The following is a 19,965-nucleotide window of genomic DNA, read 5'->3' as shown; positions in this document are numbered from 1 at the left end:
ATTTTGTAATGAAGCTAAAGCACCATACCGGAGTATTTAATGGACAGAGAGTTTCGATTGAAAATAAAAGCACATACATAATTTTAGAATGCATTTGGCGATTTAAAATTTCTCCAGAATTTCCTTCTGCAGGGATAGTCAATAGTATCAGAAACTGTGTTTTGCACGACTAGCTTTGAGAATAGCCAGGAAGTGGACAATGAGTAGAACAATTAGTAATAAAAAGTGAAATTATTTGCTTTTATTCCAATTGATAGACATATGGAAAGAAATTTGATACATAGAAGAGCTCAAGGCGACGCATTCACAAGCAGGCCTTTGGGAATAAAAAGTCTTTCAATTTTAGCGAAAGCAAGAGATGATAGAGCACAATAGGTGGAAATGAGTGCTGATTGGAAAGGCCTTTGAAGCTGTAAATAATTCCCCTTGAAGTCTTCTTTCTGAAAGGAAGAAAAGAACATTGAACTATGACATGTTTAAAAACACGTATAACAAAAAAAGGATTTTGTGATTATGGGAATAAACATTCTTTTTTATTTTTATAAAAAAGAATGTTTTTATTTAGAACTTTTTTTTATTTTTATAAGAAAAAAAAATAATTTTTATAAAATTATTTTCACAAAAGAATACTTTTTTCCATTTATTCCTCTGCCATAGATTGCTAAAGAATTTTTGCAATCTATGGCAGAGACTGTACATGAATCACATTTAAATGCTTATTTCTTTTCAGGAATCTTAGCTCTTTTAGAAAAGGAAATAAAGAAAAAGAATTGAAGAAAGAAAGTTTTGTGATGCTGGGGGGACTGAGTTTCGAGAAACCTGTTTTTGATAATGATTTATAAAGTAATCGCTCACAATATTGGGCGAAATTAAAAATACGTCTAAAAATGGTTTGCATCGTTATCGGTCCCTAAATCCTAACTTCTGTTTTGGTGTCTAGAAACTGGGAGTGTTTTTTTCCAAAGTTTAAATTGTTTGATTTATCGTTGTGCAAATATATAAGCCCAAGCATGAATAAGTAGCAAAGGCCAATGAGCTGAGTTCTGCAGCTTTCAATATTTTATATTAATAGTGATTCATTATATTCCGCCTTCACATACTAAACTGGTCTCCAGTTTTAGTGATTAGGTTTGATTTGAATGTCTGTGAGTGTTATGGATACTGAAGATCCCTCATAAGGAAACAAACTTTTAATATTATTATATCTTTACATTTTCATTGTATTGCAAATGATGATTCTTTTTATTTATTAAGCCCTTCGACTATGTGCATGAGATTTTTTTATTTCAAGTATTCTATTATTTATATTTCTCTATTATTTTTATGGGATTTTGTTAGCTAATCTGTAGCTACCAGATATGAGAAGTTTTTAACAGGATAATAGCCCTTCTAGGTGAACATTAGCATAGAAGTAATATTTGTTAATCAACTTTTCATTGCTAAATGCAGATCACATTAAACTCCTTCTTTACAATTATTTAATAAGTTAATCTAATAATTATTTACACCTTATCCAATATCGTTTAAGATTTTTGTCACATGAGAAAATGGGGAATGAACATTTGGCAGGTTTTTGATTTCTATGCCAATATATAAGAAGCAACTTAAATATTAAAATCTTTACAAATCTCTCCAACTTACCTGGTTAAAAGGTCCCAGATATTTAACCTCCCTCTTCTTCTTCTGCTCCCTTGGTGAGGATGTTGGCGAATTTCTTGATGTCGATGAGTCCATTGCTGTCAATGGGAGCTTCAGAGAGGGCCTCTTCAACCTGAAGATTACAAAAAATCGTTAAATATTTCTATGAATTTACAAACATATCTTGACATTATCGTATTAAATGTGTGTTGTGAGATATCTAAAAGAAGTGATTATTTCATAGTATTGTAATGTTCATTTGCTGTTGTGAAAAAAACGAGTTAATGAAGATCTGATAATTAATGATAAATTAAGATTAGTCTTCTTTGTTTCTCTCATTTTATTTATTATTTTCCATCACGAAAGAGCTGCCTTTGTTTAGAATGAGTATGATATAGAATATGAGTATGATATTTTGAATTTCGCTGCAGTACTACATGATACCGACAACTGACGCGGGTTAATTTTGGCAAAGCATAAAATGTTCTCACATTTTGTGTTGAACAGGAAAGTGAATGAAGAGTCGCTAGTTAAGATGTCATTCTCTCATTTGACCTTGAGTACACACGATTCCAAACTATGTCAAAAGAACATTAATCTAGTTGATCAAATTGCTTCCATTATTTCCGATTAAATAGATAATCATTTAGCTACATGTTAAAAATAAAAAATAAAATTTAAATTAGAGAGGTAAACAACAGAGGTAACTAAACTTGATTATTAGTATTCGTAAAATTCTTAGTACTGCGACAGTTATATATAGTTATGCGTATTATATTGTATTGATTTGTTCTATGAAGACAAGAATGAATATGCAAGTATATAATTGGTGGATTGTAAAATTGTGTGAGTTATTAAAAGTTAATGACAAAAAATACAAACCTCAGCCTCAGAGAACTTCTCGCCCCATGTTGTCAAGGCGCGCTTGAGTCTAAAACAAAGCATTGAAATTATTATTATGATGATCAGGGTTTAATTTTTTATAAAATTTATTTTTTACTTAAATACATATACTGCTACTTAAATAAAACTTTTTGAAGACATTTAGAAAAGATAACGAAAGAAAGAGAAATACTGTAAAGGCTTAATTTAGTATAGAAGACAGTATAGTATATAGTATATAGAATTTAGTAAAATATATAGACACCATTTTTAATAGAAGGCACTTCAGCTTCCTCTTTAGAATTATTTGTTATTTTATATTAGTTGACATTTTTTGATAAGAGAAATTAAAGAACTTTTAAAATTACACTATCAACTAAATAAAAAAGGTTTTCAATTAAATAAGGAAACCAATTAAATTAATTATACCATCGATGGGATTTTTTGACAGAGCACCCGATCTCAATGGATCACAATATCCGATGCCACATCTTTGATAAATTAAAACTTTGTTACTATTGATTTAACTTTATGATCGTGAATATTAACAATTATTTACTTATCACAGAAAAGCATCAATTAAATTAAATAAAACCAATGTGAATATTTCCCATGATAATTTCAATAAGTTTTTAAATTTTTAATCTGTTGTCAAAAACTTATTAATATTTTAAATTTAAAAGAGTGAGAAATAGTGAGATGCAGAATTTCACAATTATTTGCAAATTTGGGGCAGCAAAAAACTCTAATATAAAAATGGCTATTTTTAATATATCTAGTGTATAGGATTCATTTAGAATTAAACTACCACTTGAAAATTCGTTATCTTTAAAATAAGCAATTGACTTATTGTTCAAAAGATTAAAAACAATTCTTACGTCTCTTCTCGGCATTTGCCATCACCTTCATCATACAAGTTGAAAGCGTTGACAATGACATCTTCCTCATCGGTTCCTGAAAAACAAGGAAGTTTTAGAATTCCATTACATCATTTTTTTTTTCATTTTGCATTTTAACCATGCTGTTGCAACGTGACTAGAAAGCGTGACTGACATCTAAGCATCTACGCATTACATTCCTAAAATCATTTCATCTATTCAAACTTTTACTTATTGTTTACAGCTCATAGAAATACTTTTATTGAAACAGTTGAGACAGTTTCAACAAAATTGCATAATAATGCAGATGATATTCGGAAATTAAAAAATAAATTTGTGTATTTAACCTGTCGTTTGATTATTGTTTTTTATAGTTAGAAATCTTCATACAATTATTGTATCGTTAGTTATGACAAATTACTTGAAATTTAGGCTAATAATTGTAATTGCGATTTTTTATAATAGTTTGGTGAAACCTTTCTTTAGCAATTATGTCATTTTTTCAGTTATTATTTTTAATGAATTTTGTTTTTTGCTTATTAATTAAGAAATTTTATATTAATGTCAATTGGTTCTTTGCAAAATATGTTATTATTATTTATGTTGAATATTATATATTTTTATATTACTCTTTTTTATTATTTTTTTTTTACAAAACTCACCGGATATCCTGTCACCGAAGATGGTAAGGAACATGGTGAAGTTGATGGGGCCGGTGGCTTCAGACATCATGGAATCAAGCTCGGGATCAGTGGTCAGGCGACCTGCGAAAGTAAAGATCATGAAAATTTTGAATACTTCAATAAAATATATCTCTATTTTTTAAATTTGTCATTTAAGATGATTCAAAACATTTTTCTGTCTTGATTATCTAGAAAATTACGTGCTTGTATGCTTAATTGCAGTTTGTGGTGAATCATATTTATTCAAGTGAATCGTATGCTTAACATGCCAGAATGGATCTACAGTGAGAGAAGAAAATTTGATATGCCTTAATATAAAACTTAACTAATTTCTTAATTGCTGGTTCCTATGTATAACAACTCTTTCAATACGTAAAGCAAATATGCTTTAGAAATTTTTTTTGAAAGAAAAATTCATAAAAGAAGACAAATTGTTGTTTTAACAATTTGTATTCGCTAGAATTTCTTTTCATAACAATTAGATTAACAATACGATTCTTCACAATGTTCTGTAGCTAAGAGCAAATTTTAGAGTATTACTTTTACCTTCATGATAAATCTTTGTTTGTGATACATTTTTATAAAAGTAATTGGTAAGTTAAGAGTGTATTTTTGTTTTAAACGTAGCATATAGACTGATATTTTAGATATTTAGAAGTGGAATAATTTCTTTAACTTCCAAAATTTCATACTAATTTCTCTGTCTTTGAATTTATTAAAAAAACCTATTATTTGTAAGTGACAATAAATAAAATTTTTATAAAACGTTCCACAGATTTATTAGAAGTATGGTGAACTAAAATGAATTCATTGTTTTATAGTTCTAAGCATTTTGGCAAAGAAGCCATGTTAATTTATAATTTTAGTTTATATCAATGACCTATTCTTACCAAGGGAATCAAATGTAGCTCTGATGTCAGCCTTGGAGATGAATCCATCCTTATCTTGGTCAATAAGTTGGAAAGCCTAAAAAAGTCATTATGCATATAAATGAAGATGTTGAATATGATGAACAAAAAATCTAACTTATTAATTCAGCTTCCTTATTCTGTTAACAATACAATTAAACAAGTTTCTTGTTAAGTCAAAAATATGTTAACGATAACATTATTACCATATTCTATTATTGCTGTATAATATTTGTTTAAGAATAAATTAAGAAATTACAGATATTATCAAAAGACTTATTTAAAGTAATAGAGCCATATATATTTATAATGTTTGTAAATTAGAATATTGAAATACGTCTTATTAAAATATATTATGAGCTTAGCGACTTTACAGATAAAGTATACTTGATAATTTCTTTAATTTATTTATTATTAATTTCTTTTAATATAAGTAACAGTTAAATTAATCTAATCATAAAGAAGAATATGTAATTTTACAGAAATAAAATGAAAATTGAGAATTAAATGCAATGAAATTTTAGAACATGTTAATCGAAACCTTTCATTTCAAAACTTTGTTAAATTTTTTGGATAATCTAAGATAAAATTTTTAGAAAAAGTTTATATCTTCACTAAAAAGCCAACATTTTTATGTACAATTTCGTTTAATAGAAGCATTAAGATAAAAACATTATTCAGATATTAGTTTAAGATGATAATACTTTGTCTTAAAAACACATTTTCATGAAAAGTTCTAAGTTTTAAAATGTATTAGATTTGAATATAGAATATGCTATAGAAGAGAAACTCACTTCTTTGAACTCTTGGACCTGGTGAGGTGTGAATTGAGCGAAGACATTACTGCCTGATCGCTGCGCCCTCCTCTTTTGAGAAGCGGGCTTGGAAGCTGGGGCGGGAGCGGCTTCAGGAGCGGCTTCTTCGGCTTCCTTCTTCTTGGTCTTCTTCTTCTTCTCTTTCTTGTCTTCGTCACCCTACAAAGACAGACATAAATATTCAAATATTGTTCTAACAGCTGGTACAGATATCACTGACTTTCTCAGTTTTGTTAAACCCATCAAAAAGTTAAAAAATGATTGAGCATAGCCACGCAATCAAGGACTAGTTCAAAATAACATTTTGAAATACAGTTGTTTTCTAAAAAGTAATCTGGTTGTAAATTTCAGTGCTGTATATTTCCAAAATTAATTATTATATTTTAAATATCTATTTGTGTAAAATCTTCCGTTTATTCAATTGATCCAAACTTTAGTTTTTCTAGTTTTAATTGATTCAATCTTCAGTTTACCAATTTCAATTGATTCAATTCAGTTGATTCAATGTTTCGAAATAAATATGAAGGAGCATCATATTTGTTAAGACGAATCTATCAATAGTGAATCGAAATTTATAAAACTATAGTTGACTTCTTATAACTATGCCCTATTTGAAAAGATCAATATTGTTTATGATATTTTTTATTGAAGAAATTAGTTTATGAGTGTTAGATTTAAACATTACAATTGCACAAATATATACCTCATAATTGCCTTACATAATTATAACCTCAGAAATGTACATGAAAAAATAAAAACGTAATTTAGAGTTTTGTTAGTTTGTAATTATAACTTTCTACATGATTCAAATCAAGTTAATTTCTCCAACTACTTACAAAAAAATGATTTGTTGATTGAATAATATATATGTGGCTTATTTCTCGATAGAGAAATATGATCGTAAATCATTTAACGGTAAGTAACGTAGAATTTCCCTGTTTCTGATAATTAATCAAGTATACATCTAGGTATAAATGAATCGCAGTTGTTATAAAAAGCTGATTATCTATAATTAGAATCATAACGTAATAACTATCTCTTCCTCTAAATTCTACGAATTCCCATTCATAGATTTTAATCGTTGGAACAGATGTTTCAGCAATACACGGAAACCTTTGGCAGGAATAGCAAGATTCTTGTTGAGTCACAGAGTTAGTATTTCCTGCCTTAGCATTTTTTTTTTTCTTTTTGTGGAACAAAAATAAGATAGCGCCTGAATAAGCACTTTATTCCTTTCCTGCTCTATTTCGAGACCAGCTCCCTCAGTCGCGTCTAACAATTTTGAAGAAACTGGAGTTCATAGGGTTGATGCCAGAAGTTAGAATTTGTTTGTCATTTTTTTTTTTTTTTTTTTTTTTTTTTTTTTGTGTGTGTGTGTGTGTGTGTAAAGGCGAGAATTTAGCAGCTTATCTGTATCACTCAAACAAAAGAACTAGTCAGGGATTTAAGGCTTCTGTTGAATCTGTTACAATTTTTTTTTTAACTGGCTGTTAATTGCATAAATATTTAAAGTCCGATGGGAAATTCGCTTTGATTATAAGTCTACTAATGCTCAATTAAATTTAATAATATGTTTAAGCTTGTTCTCAAACTCGGTGAATAGTTTCAGTGCAGATGAGACAGAGTGATTAAGCTTTAAGTTATTGAAATAGATATTTAAAATAATAAAAAACTGGATATATTTTTTTCATTTTTAATAAAAATGGATGGTTTAATTTAATGTTCAATGAATTTGATGTTTTCATCTTCAATAGTATTAAAAATTTTGCTTATCCATAGTTTTAAACATTTAAAAAACTCTTAAATAATTTCTTAAGAAGAAAATGCCTTTTATATTATGTAAATAGTAATCGCAGTCACTAAGTATAAATTATGCTGATACATGAAGAAGAAAAAACATTTTGAAACTTAAATAATTTTCTTATTATTATTGCCTTTGATTACAAAGAAATCTACTTAAAATAATTTGTTTTACAATGCATTTATTTAAATCGTTGTGAGATTTAAAGTGACAGTAAAATTCTTTCTAATCTCTCAACCTGATATATTTGATGAATATTCTAATTATTTTGAAAGAAAGGAATTATTTTAACTGTACTGTATATCATGATTTGCATAGAATAATGCAAATTGAAAATAAACAAGTTTTTTTTATAACATGAATAAATTAAACTATTTTAATTTTCTTTATCTCATAAGAATTTGTTTGATTTTTATTTAGCATGATAAATTTTACATGAATAGTTTTTATCTAAATAAAGGCAAGAACATGAGAAATTACTTCTTATTCTCAAAATCTTTTTGTTGAATCAGTGATATGTAGTAGGGTTTTATGGCGCAAGAACCAAAAAAAAAAAAAAAAAAAAAAAACCAACTATACACTAAATTAATATAACTTAGGCTTTTCGAAGCTTAACAAAATTAATTAACATTGTGAAAATTAAACTGAACAAGTGGAACATTAAGTAAAAATCTACCAATAATTGATTGATAATAAAAAAAATTTGGAAATTTAAAAAAAAAATTAGGTAATGAAATTTTGATTTTAAATTTACCCAATGCATAAATAGCTATCTATCCATCCATCCATCTATCAACTCTTTCATCGATAAATCTATCAGTTTACCAATATGTATATCAATAGCTTTGTCTATCTGTACTGCCATTATTTTTAGTGTTTATAGCTTATTATGTCCACACTATTATTTCATTCGGATTAACTCCCAAGAGTAATATCTTATTATTAGCTATTCGTTTTGGCACAAATCATTCATAATTTAAATAGACTGTTATGGTTTTTCTTTGAACTAATATCAAAGATATTTACTGATTGTTTATATTATATATTAATACATCATTACATTTGCTAAATTATTGAATTTCGGTACGCTTTCTTTTGTAGGTTGAATATGAATCAGTATATTTCCAGGATATCTCTTTAAGTGCATCTTGATTATTATGTAGCTACAATGATTAAGATATAATTAGTGCGTTGTTAAATGGCTGGAAATTGCCGCTTTAGATGAATGCAAGAGCCTTGAAAATTCCCACATTTCATCACATGCAGATTTGTAAAGTTCAGAATAAAGTTGAAGAAACAAAGATCGCGTGCCAAAGCAAATAACCTCCCAAATTAACAACGGGGCACTCGCTTTTCCGTGCCGCGACACCCTTATGGTGAGGGTAACGTAAGAGGACGGAGTAAAAGAGAGGGGGCCATCAATCCTGGTCCCAAAATAAACACTCTCAGAATGCTGAAGAGAGAGAAAAACGAGAGCACAAAAGAAAGACATCCGCCATGTTGGAGAGCCATTTTTGGTGAGGCTATAATTAAATACAAGGATGGTGCCTGGTTTCAAGACGAAACGCCCCACCACCGACGAACAAAAAAAAAAAAACTGATCGCCTTATTCAGAAAGTGATCATGAAAGTCGGGTGGCATTTCAGTTATGCCTTACGAGTTTATTCAGCAAATCTAATATAGGTTAAGGCAAAAAATCGATAAGCACAGATAAATTCTATTGAATGAATAGATCATAAAACAAAAGGCTTTCAGCCAATAGAAGGTTATTAAATGAGTTCGTCAGAGGATATAACAGCTTTTTAAACAGTCAGCCTTCAAATTACATCGGTTCAGATGTTAAATTAAATATGTGGTTTATTAGACTATAATTTTTACTATCTAGATATGCTGAAATGCGGATAGCATATAAAATATGATGATTTAATTGTATTATGAATAACAAACGAATTTTTTAAGGTACGAAATAAACAATTACTTTCAGATATTCCAATTAATATTAGTATCAGGGATTTTAAATTTTGAGAACTTTACTTAACATTTTTCGTCGGCAGCTCTAAATGAAGAATCCAGAAGGAATGAAATGCGAAAATGAAAGATAAAATCTTAATAAAAGTTCGTCAAAAGTCGTTGACTGGTTGCTGACTTTTGAGTGAAACAAGACATTCATTCTATGAACGTGATATTTTAAAGTCGCAGAACTGCGAGCTTGGAACGCTTCGGGTTTCTACTCAGGCTATTAAAAATTTTTTATTAATTTTTTTAGTTGGAAAAAAGACTTTTTGCTATGAAAACATGATAAAAAAACTTTAATTTTAGCATAAGCGTGGGCACATCTAGAATCTCCCGTCATCGCTTTTGAGATATGAGCTAGACGAAGTGAAACCGAGATGTTTTTACTTTTTTTTTTAACTCGGTAATATAAACATTCCTCCGACAACTGTCATCATTACAAACAGATTACATCTGCCTCACGCCACCGCTATCTTTTTTCATAATATTTAAAGATTAATTGCATTTTAATTGAGTGCAGTTTTACATTTCATACGCGATCATTCTACAGCAATCAATTATCGTTTGGTACTAATACTCGCTTTAATATCATAAAATGAATTATTTATGAAAGTTTCTTTTTTGTTTCAAAATGATCCTCATAGTTGTTTCTAGATTTTTATGTTTTTCAGGTTTGACTTCCTCAGACAAAATGGAATTCTTTTTTAATTAATAATGTGTTAGATATTAAAGAACGATAATTTTACTAACATTTATTTTTAACTGATATTTTACCCAGATGAATTATATCTGCTGGTATTAATCAATTTTAGTCACATTTATAGAAAAACACACCTTTTTTTGAGAATAAATGGAATTACTAACACAGTTAAACAGTTTTAGAGTGCTAACTTTGAAGTTAAGTCTAGCAAGAATTTTTAGAGCAGTTTTTCATATAGAATTATTTCCCAATTAAAAAAATAGAGAAGGAAAAAGAAAAAAAGAAATACAGACAATAAGGATTAATTGACACACATTTTTTCCAAGATAAGGAATAACTGCATTATTTAATCCAATGATAGTCAAAAATATAATGAATAAATTGGAAAATTAAGGGAGAAAGTACTTTTTGGAAAGTTATTTTGAATTAAACAAATTTGCTGCATTTTGAAAATGTGGCCTTTACATTTTATGGTCTGATAAAAATAACTTCTTCATTCGTTTGATTTCCTTATTGCATCTTTTACGATCTAACGATGTATTTCTACTAGCATTATTGGCAATATTAATATTATTTTATGTGCCAATCCCGCTCTGAGGTAATTGTTTTCTTTCCTCATTTCATATTTCTATACATCCCGTTTATCGTCTATCGTTCGGTCAAGAACTTAGCACAGAGAAATAATGAATTTCTTTAGAGATGATTTTCTATAAAAATTGATTCTCCTTCTATAAGAAATTTACAATATGAAGCATCTTAAATTCGAATATGAACTAAAGAATGATACCCATGATTCTTTAAAGATGGGATGATAACTATCTTAATGAGATATTAATGAATTAATCTTATGTTTTCGATTTCACTACTTTATATGCAAGGTATTATAGGTATATACACATATTTTATGTTCAATTTTTAACTAATTAAATATTTGAAAGTAATGAATTATTTTAGATAGTGGGTTGATTATCTTTTAACATATTACTGCATAATCTCGAAAAGTAATTTGTATGTCACAGTTATTTATGTTCACAAAATGGAAGTTTACAGTGTTGTTATTTTTTTGAATAAGAGTGTAATTTTTAATTTTAAAGCAATATGTGTAACATTTTATGAAAAAAAAGTAGAGGAGTGTGATCTAAACAAATTTTTAAATAAAGCATTCAAAGAGGTCGCTTTATGTGGAAACCCATCTCAATTTGACGACGAAATATCAGACTTAAAATTATTCATATTTTAATTAACTTTTCTCTAAAAGGGACTATTCTAAAGGGACTCAGACTATTTCATAATTTTTTACAATAATTTACAGAATAAGATTAACTGTCAAGATCATTTCATATCTATAAAAGTAATTAAGATTTTTAATGAAATTCAAATCTTAATATTTTGAACGTTGCATCTAGTTTAGTTAGTGTCTAAAGTATATTATAAAATGTATTAATATTTAGATTAGTAACTTAATTTCTAAATATCAATAATAAATAATGATGCATATTATATTAAATAACTTCTACCAATGAAATAGGACAAATATTCAACCCAAGAAATTCAATGAAACACTTCAGTTGATAAACTTTATAGATAATACATATCGTAATAGGTCTAATGTCGATATTTAGATTTTCGATCAATATGGCTGAGTAACAATTAATACGATAATTAAAACTAAAAAAATTATTCGATTCTTTTTTAAGAAAATAATTTTGATAGCATATAGTAAAATAAAAGAGATTCGGAATGATTGTTAAAAATCTATTTGAGGCATTAACAAAAGAAAATTCTTATTTTCGAATGATAATATGATTATTTTTTAAAATCTGAATCATATTAGTTTATTAAAGAACTATAGCCCAGAGAACATGACAATTAAATTGATCTTAAATAGATTAAAATTAAATTTAATATTCTAGTAAAGAATTAATATTACAGTGGAACAAAAGCGAAGTAATAGTTGAAAGTTAAAAGTAGAAAAGGGATCCATAGTATCCACTTTTAAAGTAGAAAACGGATCCATAGAGCAAAAATTACAAATTACATCAATTTAAGCTATTAGGCCTCGCATACCGTATTTTATTAAATTCAAAAATTCATATCATAATTAGAGTACATTGATTCCCTTTTCAGATTTTTAATAAATTTTTAAATAGAATTTAAAACTTATTAACTTTATTTGTACAGTAAAAATATTTCCAGATTGATTCGTAAGTCTCACTAATTCAAAATTTTTATAGTACATATCTTAATAACTTCATACAATATAAGTCTAAAGATATAATAAACGATTAAGGAGTATTGTAAGGATCATCTAAAATTATTTAAAAATTTTTACTCTTCAAAGTGAATTAAGAAGGGATCTAGAAAGTAAAATTGTAAAATAATAAATTATATGGGATAAATTTTTAATCTTTTTATTAACACTTAATTCCATTTTATTAGAGCTTATTTCTTTAAAAGGTCTGGAAGTCTGCAAATGTATGTACGTAGTAACATTATAAAATTCTAACATAGTTCTATTTTTCTTCATAGAAATTTATACAATAAGAAATTTGATTTGATTTCAATAATCATACTATTTTGAAATTTTAATTCCAAAATTAAATCTATAAATTCATGCTGTAATATTGTGTATAGGAAGAAAATTTCTCTAATATAAAATGGGAAACACAATAAATTAATTTGAATTTGCTATGAAATAGTTGATAGCTATTAGTTTTTGATTCTATGGGGGAATCGATAAATAAAATTTCAGTTTAAAATCTCTCAGTTATCAAATAATAAAAGAGAATGATTACTAAGTATTATTATTTATATCAAATGTATTTAAAAGTATTTTAAAAATAATGTTTTTCATTATTTTTTTCTTAAACATCTAAAATCTCTTTTAGTGTCTGCCAGTTCAATCAGTTTTACAGTTCAAGCGACTGTAAAATTCTTAACTGTTCAAGCAATTGTAATTCTCAATTCATTAGACTGAAATCGTACTAATCAAAAAGGATTTTTCTATTATGCTAGGGCATTGCTACCAAAATTGTTGAATATCGAAAGACATCTCAAATTTTGATCCAGGAATATAGCCTTATATAAAGAATGACCATATGATAAATTAAATATCAATTAAATTTAAATTTCTGATTTTTATTTCAAATGCTTTTGATATATAACACTTTCAGATATTAACTTTCAATAATAATCAATGGAAAATTTCAGTAAGGGATCAGGCGGAAAAGTTGTAAATAATTACAATTCTCCTATTCATTAAATAACTGATAGTAGTCAGACAGTTTACAAATTAATAATAAGGCATATAACTACCAAAAATCATTAAATCTTTTTCCTTAAGCCAATCCATAATCCTAGACACCTTTTAAAACTGACTTTAAAACAAAGTAAACAGTACTCATCAGTTTCAAGTGAGATCTGTTAAATAACGTTTTCTAAAACAACTGCCAAAATTATTTTCCAACGTTTCGCTTTTTGAATTTTTACTTTTTCATCGTAAACAGTCCACCGCTAGCATTAAATCCTCCAGAGCGTGCAATAAATACGTTCAGAGAGGGGAAAGCAAAATAAACAGGCAGAAGTGGAAAGAGGCTCGAAGAATGAAGTGAAGTGTGGGAAGACCAAACAGTAAATCCACCAGCGTGGCGTACTCACCATGGCGAGTTAGTTGATGAGGAAGCTTAACCCAAAGAGAAGATCCGATCCCGATGGATGACTAGGATGATAGGAGGAACCCCTGCTCAAGAAATCTCGTTTTTAGGCTCCCCCTCAAGTAGCCTCCCTGCCCCACCTGACTTGTGACGTCAGCCCCCTCCCTTGCCAATAATATACTATGAGTCGGAAGTCCCTTACTTTTAGGGAAGTGTGCCAGCAGCCAATGGCATGGGCTCACCTCGGGCATACCAAAGCAGCCAGTACAGCAGCAAACCGATATAGAGCATCTAAAAATGGAGCTGGGTTCAGTTGTTCTTGGGGTAGCTTTTCTCTCCAGAATAATAGGGTGGTGGAACTTTTTGTGGCCTCTTTCCCCATGCCACGAATTGTTTTGGCAGATCTTTAATGAAAATGGGTTACGGTGGGGGACAGAAAGAGGTGTTTTGGGGGTATTAGGGCAGTGGAGTTAAGATTTGATACTCGAATTATAATATTAGTCTTGTAAGATATATCTGTTTGGTAATGAACCTGAAAGATAAGATAATGTACTTCTGAAGGTTCGTAAAATTATTGCACGAGGTAGAGTTCCCTAAAATTTGTTGTTCTTGGATAGCTTAGTAAATGTTTTGATGTATCAGTCAAATTGACATAAATGATACTAATTGGGGAAAAAAAGCAGAGAGTTCTTCTTCTCTCTGCAATTCTTGTATTGAAAATTAAAAATCACTCACAATAATTTAACGCTTTAATTATGAAACTTTTTTTTCTTAAATAATAACAATGATGAATAATGGTAAATGGTATTTGAAATTCTTAGGAATGGTAAATTTGAAAGAGAGAAAGCAAATCGAATTTAATAAATAAATATGAAATTTTCAGGGAAACAAGCACAATTAACCTGCATGCTCTATATCATTTTTTCATCTACAGTATTATCTTCAAAAACTGTGAAATAAAATTCAATGATCGAAAGATTTAAAGAATATATATAAGGGAAACATAATTCAGGGTCTTTAGTATAAAATATCAGAATATTATAAAGGATATTTTATAGTATCAAAGGTTAAGTAATTTAGGAATGAAGGATGTACTAGAAAATTTAGAATTAGTGTAATTTTCTAACGGTTTTTTCTATAACATTAAAAAAAAAGGAATATGGGAGAAAAGATGTGAAATAATATATTATTTTTCAACTTATTGATTTTTTTATGCAGCAAATATTTTTAACTCTTAAGTAGAAATTTTTTTTCACTACGTTTATTAAGAACAAAATATCTAAGCAGAATGAAGGAATTTCTTTTGCATTGAATTTGAAAAATTCATATAAAATGAGTATTAATTGTTAGCTGTTGAGCATTAATTTTTCTTTCTGAAAAGAAAAGTTTCATTCATGTTATCATTGGTTATAATGGTACTGTATAGCAATCTGTTGAAAGTTAATTAAATTTCCAAAAAATATCATTTTGTTAATTATTTTTCAAATAAATAATTCTTTGTTAGAGTAAACACTAAAAGAAAAATTAAAATCCAAAATGTATTTGTAAAATTCAAATAATTCTATATATATAGTTCCTTCCTCTATCCTAAAGATTCCTAAGAGATAAATTAAAAATAAAATTTTCAATTACAATGGAAATTTCCGAAAAAATATTTTTAAACTTTTGTAACTTTATCAAAATATTTGTAAGGAAAAAAAAAATGACCAACTCTTTGCAACCACAAGATTTTTAGAAATGCTTTTATGAGTCTGGAATCTGAAGAGCATTGAATGTTATTAAAGCTTATGCCAATAAAATTTTTTATGCGGAAAATCAACCTGAATGGATATGCCAGCAGTTGAAAATTCTTATCGAAGGGATGAATAATGCAGTTTATGATCAAGTCAATTGACGTGTTGGAAGAATGAAAGAGTAGTTGAAAACAAATATCGATGAATTTCTAACCTTTCGCCAACTATCTTATTAATGCTTTAATTTGCTATATGCTGATTTTAAGCTCATTTAATGAGAAAGTCAAATTGTTTGAGATCAGAAAAAGGAAGTTTATGACATTGTTTCAAAACTATATGGGATATTACAGAATATGTTGATATATATCTTTCATCGTAGATTTGAAAACTAAGAAATCAGATAAAGAATTCATTGCAATTGTAATTAAAAAGTTATTGTTATAAATATCTGGTTAAATTGTTATTAGTTTTAGGGTTTGTGCTATATACTGATATACTCATTTAAAAAATTTTTAAAAATTATTAGAAGAGGTAAAAGTATAATTGAATACGTTAAATAATTAACTGCCAAGTATCTATGAGCATTGACATTATTTCAAAAGTAAAGAATAAAATTAAAAGAAAATTATAATTAATGCTGATTAATTTTTTTGGATTGATTGTAGTAGGCAGGATCAGACTACTCTTACTCGCTTTCTCAGTGGGCATCTTGGAACTCTGAAATATTCTGAGGGTTCTAAGCACTTTGAAGTCTGTACTGTTTTACGGAAGGGGCTTCACTTGATCACATTCTTATTTGTCTGGACCTATTGACAATCCATTGTTAGTAATGGACTTCTTCAGGGCACACAGTTTCGTAGACTTGATATAGCTCTGCTATTCTTGAGGATGTACAACAACAGCAACAATAATTTTTCGAATAAGTTAAATTATTTCGTTCTTTTAGGCAATTCCTAGAACTTTCATGAACATATATCAACAGACTAAAAATAGATAGCTAATTCCTGGAATATTTCTATAAGAAGCACATTGTTTTTTAATTTAATATTCTAATTAAGCTTAATTAATTAAATGTTCTTCTATTTTAAACTCTTTATAGCACATCTCCGTCTCTAGAACTCTTATGATTCCTATCTTGTTTGATTAAAAAAGATAGGAAAATGGATTTATCTGTAAAAAATATACTACATGTAAATATATATATATAAAGGTGAAAAGAGAAAATATCCGTTATATATGAAGACAAAGAATGAAGAACAAAAAATTTACTAATAAAATGGATTCAAAATATGTTTGCAAACAGGCAAGTTAATTCATCCATTTTGATTGTATTCAAACTCCGAAGACTATTATCCAAAGAAGAGTTAGATAATTTTTTTAAATAATAAAATGCTGCTGGATAAAAAAAAATCCAACAAGCTATTAATTAAATTTACTTCGTCATAGATTTTGAATGCGTTTTTCTAATTTTATCAAAATACAGAATAGGAAATAAAATATGGAACCTCAATGTGTATAATTCGTTCTCAGATCTAAGTGGAACAATTTCTGCAAAAGAATTCATATAGAATTGGGAAATGCGTTCCAATAAAAAGTACTCAATCAAATTTATAATAATATAACTTAACATTTATTATGCATTTATTTTCACAAGAAAGCTGTCTAAGGACATTTAAGATTATGTGCCTCTTTAAGACTAAATATTTTTTGATTACGCTTCAAAATTTGGGAGAAATGAAACACAGCATTGTCATTAAATGTAGTGCACGTAGCGGTTTCCTGATTAGGATGGTACTTGCTTTGCTTCTTAATTTACGATGCAACAGATTTTCAGGTTCTCAGATTTCCCCTTACTTCATTGGAAAGTTGTCGCTCTGATGAGGCTTTATTTCTCTAGGCAGAGAGACATACGCAACTTTTTGCAATGATACCATAAGCTTTTTGATACTCTTTTTATGGGATTAGCTTTCAGATGCTTTGGAGTGCAATCAAAGCATACTTGGTTTCGAAATCTGATTAAATTTTTTTCACCCAAGTCCAAAGTTCGTCTTTGTTCTCTCGGTTTGGTTTTCAATGGATGGTTTGGTTTGATTTTTGTTATCTTGATAGAATATTAAATATTCTCTCTTTTTTTTTAGTGGTGGTTGCTTTTAGGAAAAAAAAGTTCTTAGGCGATTTTTTTAAAAAGATTTTAAAAATTTTTGAGTGTGATCAATCAATATCAATATTACAAGTAGGAAAGACAAACATCTCAGATCGTTTATTCCAAATCTTTATTTATATTCATTTTTGGACGAGCATTATTGTTTTGTCCGACGAAGAAGGAAGTGTGTGTTGGTTGAGGAACTTGAATACTTTTATCTGTTGGATTATCAATCATTATTCATATTATTTTCTATTACCAATACTACAGGGATTTGGTATCAATTGCTGGCTACTTAATATGCTTAAAATGCAACGAACTTCACATTTGGATTAGAAATTAAAAATTTTAGTCTACTTATAGATAAAGTATCTTTTCTAAAAAGTTGGGTCTCGTTTGAAGAATTTCTTTTGCAGAGTTACCAATAGTTAGGCTCATGCGCAACAGGTTTAAGTAGGATTGAAGTGCATGCTGTAATTCTTCTTGAAGCTGCGATGTCCCTGACTTGAGAACTAGAAAGTTGCAGATTCCAAATCTAGTTCTATCTAATATCCTCCATATATGTGAGCTTGATGCTTGTTAAATAGGTGTTAAATATTAAACGTTTTTTGGTTGATGTGCCCTTGAAGTTTGGATTAGTTCAAATATCGTCCTTTTCACATGACCACGTTTTACAGTTATAATAACCATTCAAAACTGTCTTCGCTTTGCTTCACAAAGGGTAATCGTTAAGAATCGTTTAATAAAGCTTAATTAAGTTATTCTTTATGAGTATAAAGCCAAATTTTTGCAGTCAAATCTTGATGTATTTCTTAATCATTCTTGGCAGAATTTTTGGATGTCGAATCAGCTGACCATCTTTGAATGACTTTTATCTTCGTATGGAATATCACATTGAATGATAAGAGCAATGAGTTAGCTATTGAAGATTGTTTTTATATCATAAACATAGAGATATATTTTCTGTGTATTTCGAGTACGAATGAAATACGCAGCATAAATAAAATGTAATTAATTTTATAAGTCAGTTATCTTTTTTAAAAACTCCTGTAAAATGTTTACTATACGTAGAATAAATTTTAAAAAAACGAAGCTACAAAAACTTTTGAATTATTTATAGTTTCAATAGCCAGAGGAAAGAGAAAAGATCTAAAAGCAAAAACTAAACAATTTATTGTAAAAACAAACAACACAAAGTTTTTATTAACAAATTATTCAAGAAAATACGTTGAAATCGTTTATTCAACTGTTTATTTATAAATAATTTTTGATACAGCTATCTGTTTTTCATAAAAGACTTGGTTTTCGTTTTTTGAAAATAATTGGACTAGCCGTCAGTAGTTGTTGATACAAAAAAAAATCATTGTCTATCTTATAGGTTTTATATTCCATTCGCTTCAATAATGATGAGAGAAATAATCGATGGAATTTTCCGCAGGATTCATTAAATGTGAATGACTCATGTACAAGGTTAAATTAAAAATTTAAATTACTGAATTTAAAATAAATATTTTTATTTTAAACTAAAATTAAAGTGAAAAGTTATTTTTATGTATTTCTCCAAAATGTTATTTTTAGAAGGAGGTGTTTTGAAACCACAATCATACTGTTTTGCGTTTGAAATTCCCTTTTTTGCAGAAATGTGACTCTTCAACCGTGAACTAGACAAAAGTATAATTTTGAGCTTTAAATTTCTATTAGTTTTTAAATTAGAATTAATTGTTGAATTTCCAGATTTTCTTTTGTTGTTTATAACTTTTGAGCTGCAGTTAAGTGCTAAACCATGCGTTTATCTTTAGAACATACGGTGGATACCAGATGATTTACCATATGAATACAGATCTAATGAATTCATGATCTAATTGTTCCGAAAATTAAACAAATTTAATTGCTATTCTGTAAAATACTTTTCAGAATTTAAAAGTGTTTTGAATAATTATACAGCAATTTAGAAAATATATTAAATTTCTTACTTTCAAAACATAACAAAATTTTAAGAAAAAATTACTCTAAAAGTCAACAATATATAATTCTTGAAGATATGACGACTTCTTCTGATATGCATTGCTTAGTAGAGTTAATGATTTTCTCTTATTAGTGAGTTATTACTCTTTGTAA

At 28.0% G+C, this 19,965-nt stretch overlaps 1 protein-coding gene across 1 annotated transcript; it reads right to left on the bottom strand.

Moving 5' to 3' along the window:
- Window positions 1–219: 219 nt before the first annotated feature.
- Window positions 220–14,134, bottom strand: LOC129985395 (myosin regulatory light chain 2-like). Its single transcript, XM_056095371.1, has 8 exons — window positions 13,976–14,134; window positions 5,784–5,963; window positions 4,972–5,047; window positions 4,061–4,162; window positions 3,399–3,474; window positions 2,521–2,569; window positions 1,642–1,771; window positions 220–440 (listed from the first exon to the last, which is right to left on the bottom strand). The coding sequence occupies exons 1-7, from the start codon at window positions 13,976–13,978 to the stop codon at window positions 1,664–1,666; spliced, it is 594 nt and encodes a 197-aa protein (XP_055951346.1). The 5' UTR covers window positions 13,979–14,134; the 3' UTR covers window positions 220–440; window positions 1,642–1,663.
- Between the last annotated feature and the right edge of the window lie 5,831 nt (window positions 14,135–19,965).

Source organism: Argiope bruennichi, chromosome 1 (assembly GCF_947563725.1).
Source record: "Argiope bruennichi chromosome 1, qqArgBrue1.1, whole genome shotgun sequence".
NCBI lineage: Eukaryota > Metazoa > Arthropoda > Arachnida > Araneae > Araneidae > Argiope > Argiope bruennichi.
Note: the sequence above shows the minus strand (reverse complement) of the source record. Positions and strands in the feature narration are given on the sequence as shown.